This window comes from Sesamum indicum, linkage group LG9 (genome assembly GCF_026168435.1).
Source record: "Sesamum indicum cultivar Baizhima isolate 11 linkage group LG9, ASM2616843v1, whole genome shotgun sequence".
Classification (NCBI taxonomy): Eukaryota; Viridiplantae; Streptophyta; class Magnoliopsida; order Lamiales; family Pedaliaceae; genus Sesamum; species Sesamum indicum.
The window spans coordinates 1384720-1388690 of record NC_142665.1 but is presented as its reverse complement, the minus strand read 5'-3'; the positions used below and the strand labels follow the sequence as shown (position 1 = coordinate 1388690).

The 3971-nt window shown below is 33.5% G+C and overlaps 1 protein-coding gene across 1 annotated transcript; it reads right to left on the bottom strand.

Annotated features, from left to right (window-relative positions):
• Positions 1-1490: 1490 nt before the first annotated feature.
• On the bottom strand, positions 1491-2755 carry LOC148786811 (uncharacterized). Its single transcript, XM_088884533.1, has one exon. It carries the CDS (start codon positions 2562-2564, stop codon positions 1743-1745), a length of 822 nt encoding a protein of 273 aa, XP_088740659.1. The 5' UTR covers positions 2565-2755; the 3' UTR covers positions 1491-1742.
• Positions 2756-3971: the final 1216 nt, after the last annotated feature.

Below are 3971 nucleotides of genomic sequence, written 5' to 3'. Positions count from 1 at the left end.
TTGATGGAAAGGGAACCAAACAATATAAGAAATTACATTTGAATCAAAATAAAGATTTTAAGCAAATGGGCACTTAAAAAACAACCCCAAACGCAGCCTTAAACTACAATATTAAGAAAATGAAAAGGGGAAAGATAATGGTGAAAAAAGGTTGTAAGCCAATTGCAAGAGACAAAAGCATTGTTGATAAATTGGGTCCCACTGCATATCTTGATCCTCATTTCTGACATTACTATTCTCCGCCACAACCCTAAACAACACCACCACTAACAAAACTTTATTATTAGTTACATTTTATTTTCTTTCTTATCTATGATTTTGTTTACACATATAATTTCTTAGTTTTTTGTGTATTGCAAAAATTACTTTTTACAGTAAAAAATATGAGTAGTTTGTGTAATGATATTGACATTTTTTAGAGGCATATGTGTAATTTTTTATAAATTATGTTGACATTTTCGATGAGTATATATGTAATTTTTTAAAAGATAAGAATAATCTGTATAAATAGATCGTAAATCAAAAAATATAAATGAAATAATTCCTTCAAATACTGCTTTTAACTTTTACGAATTTCTCAAATACTAATAATAAAAGAAATATCGTTTATTTCTTTTAGGTAATTAATAGGTATTATCCATTGATAATCTCATAGAAAGACAAATTTACCCTCATTACTTAAAAGAAAAAGAAAGAAAAAGAAAGAAAGAAAGCAAAAATACAAACAAAACGAGAGTCTATGTGCAATTTTAATCGAGACGATCCAAACTGATTATGTGGAGCCATACATATCCCAACGCCTAAAAGCAGTTAACCATTCAAGATTTGCATTTTTGTTACTATCAATTTTAACTCTTTTGAGTCCTCCAACTTTACTTAGAATTAATTTTTTATTAATTTAATTATCGAAGGATTTTGAAGTAGAGAATCACCCCAATAACTTTAATGGGTTCGTTATCGAACCATTCATCTCACTTGTAAAAGCGATATATCTTATGTCTGATCAGACGTAAATCAATCATTTAATAAATATATGCAATTGGCGCACAATTTTAAAATGAATGGTAAATTGTGTGACAAGCGATTAAATGCAAATTTGATCAGATCTAATTTGTATTGAAATAAAAAAAAAAAAAAAATTCCATACCTGCGGCCAAACAAGACTGATTCAGTCAAAGTCACCTAACAAAATCGCGTTTCTCATCCCATTCTTCACGAGACAGACTTCTCATAAATGAATTTGGTGGGGAGTATTTTCTGAATTCTTGGGGGTTCAAAGACACGTTTTATCAACAATTTCATTTTTCTATAGTTATAAACGCGGATCAGAATCCATCCATAGCGAGAATAAGTAGGGAGTGTTGAAATCTTTTTAGGTCCAAACGGGTCCCTCTTCGAAGAACCTGTTGACCGACCAAACAACATATGTAATTGCAATAATCCACTATACCCCGGAACTCTTCGAAAAGTGTCGATAAAAACACCAAAAAGGTTAAAAAGTCGTTGCTTTGTGATTGACGACTAATGTTCACAAGACTGACTGACTATTCAGACAGGGAATTATACTACTACAAAAGTAATTACTAGAAAATGTTTGGAACTGCAACTCATCCACACTTCCTCTACTACATAATTACTAACAGTAAAAAACACGACTTAAAAACAAAATTAACTGAATTTTTTTCACCCTTTTTTACCTGCACCGTCATTCTGCTTTCTTTTTTTCTTTTTCTTTTTTTTTTTTACCGTCGTCTACGTTTCGGTTGAACGATGGACGAGCGGGTTCTTGACAACCGAGTCAATGGTTCGAGCACCGAGTCCTTGTACTTGGTCGGAAGAATCTGGGTCCGCCCTCGTTTCGACCGCACCACCGGAGACGACGGCGATTCCTCCAATTCTCCACCCATTCCCTCCTCCGTCCAGCAGCTGCTCCGCCGTCTCAATTTCCTTTCATTTGCGGCCCCAATATCGGCCGCCGCTTCATCTTTCTTCTGCTCAGAATCAGAACTCGGAGAAACGGTTTGCTTCTCCGACTCGGGTTTGTCGTTGTCCTTGAACTCTCCGAAGATCAGCTCCGCCGCCTCAATGAGCAGAGTCAAACTCTTCTTCTCCGCTTCATTCTTGACGCGGGAATTTTCAGAAACCCCGGTTCCATGCTCCATTCGATCGCAGCCGGTTCCAGGGTTTACTTCGAAACAGCCGCCATCACGTGCGTCGGACACACCACCGTCTACAGCGGTGGTGCTGCTTGAGCTCAGCCCCGAGGCGTCTGCTTCGAGAGACTCCGATTCCTTCAGCTCCGGCGAAATAGAGAACCCGACGTTCAAGTCAAACCCAGACCCTTTATTGTCACCGCTCGTCTCGTTGTCCGCCGATGATTCCTTGGTTTCTGAGCCAGAACACGGGGGGCTCGCGGCAACCAGCGGCGGTGGTACAGTGGTAATTATGCTTAGAATCTTGTGCAGACACATTTGGGAGGTGGATCCACGCCGCCGGTTTTCAGAAAACATGGAGCCGAAGGAAACCCGATCGTATTTGTGGGGGCGTTGATGGAGAGAAGCCATAAAAGAATTGGATCAAAAGTAGGAATTGTACCATTCGAGGTCTGGAATGGAAGAAGGCAAAGAGTAGAAGCAACTGTAGAGAAGTTAAAAGCTATGGAAACAGCAAGAAACTGCAGAGACCGAATATTTTGCGGCTTTTTGTAGTTAAATCATAATATTTCTGAGAAGTTGGGGATTGACACTTTGGACCATAGCTATTCTGGTTATCCTATTTATGCATATCTTTTTTTTTAAAAAAAAAAAAAATTCAATTGGAAAGGTTAAATAAAAACCACTCTCATAAAATTTATCAGAATTACAATAATTTTTTAAAATGAATAATTATCTAATAACTGTTCATAAATTAATTTTTTAAACAAAATTATTTTTTTAAAAAATTTGAAATTAGTATTATTAATACATACATATTTAATTTATAATTTTTGAAAGAAAAGTGATGTATTTGACATATATAAAATATAATGTGAATATTGGAATGGAATATAGAGTTTAGAGAGATAGATTTGAATTAAGACCGGCAGTCTTTACCTGAAGTTGAAGATTAGAAACATTGACTATAATTGTTTGTGGACGACAAGCTTTGATCATCTCCTCTTATTCAATAAAATATCTTTTATATTTTTTTATAAAAGGTAAATTAATAAATATTTGAATATATAATTATTTGTTTAAAGTTATTGTCTAGTATCAAAATCCTTTCATCCAGATATAATTAAGTAGATTTTTGAAGGTATGCTAACATACGAATATATAGACATGATAAGTTTTGTGTGTGATGATCTGATGTTGATGTGAAGTTCGTGTACTCAAGTTTGCAAAATTAATATGTGGACAACACAAATAACATAAATACAGTAAAATAAATACAATTATAACAATGACCTATGTATTGATTAAAAAATAGTCGGATGACCAACACACTCGAGGTTATCAACCTACGTATCATACCAAATGTTATTTGATATGATTCCAACCATGGTTTATTTTAAGATAGTTTTTCAATTAATAATTACATACGTGATTATATTAACATTTCAATAAATTATGTAATATATCTATTCAATCAGCGTATTAATATGAACTAAGAAATAATAACTAAATTATAATAATTCATATAAAATAAAATAAAATAAAAATATAGATATCCAATGAAATTAGAATCCATATTTTGTTACATGATTTTATACATAAGATAATGGTCGAAAACGTTGAGTGCAGGCATACATTGTGAAAAGCAATTTATCCCCCTATGATATAAAAAATGAGCATATTATCCCTCTATGAAGAAAATATAACAATTTACCTCCCTGTATTTTTTAAAATGAATACATGAGGTAAATTGCTTCATTTTAAAAATCATAGGGGGATAAATTATGTATTTTAAAAAATATAAAAAAATAAATCGCT

Coding starts and splice junctions, on each gene's coding strand:
- LOC148786811 (XM_088884533.1), bottom strand. CDS start 2,564: ATGGCTTCTCTCCATCAACGCCCCCACAAATACGATCGGGTTTCCTTC.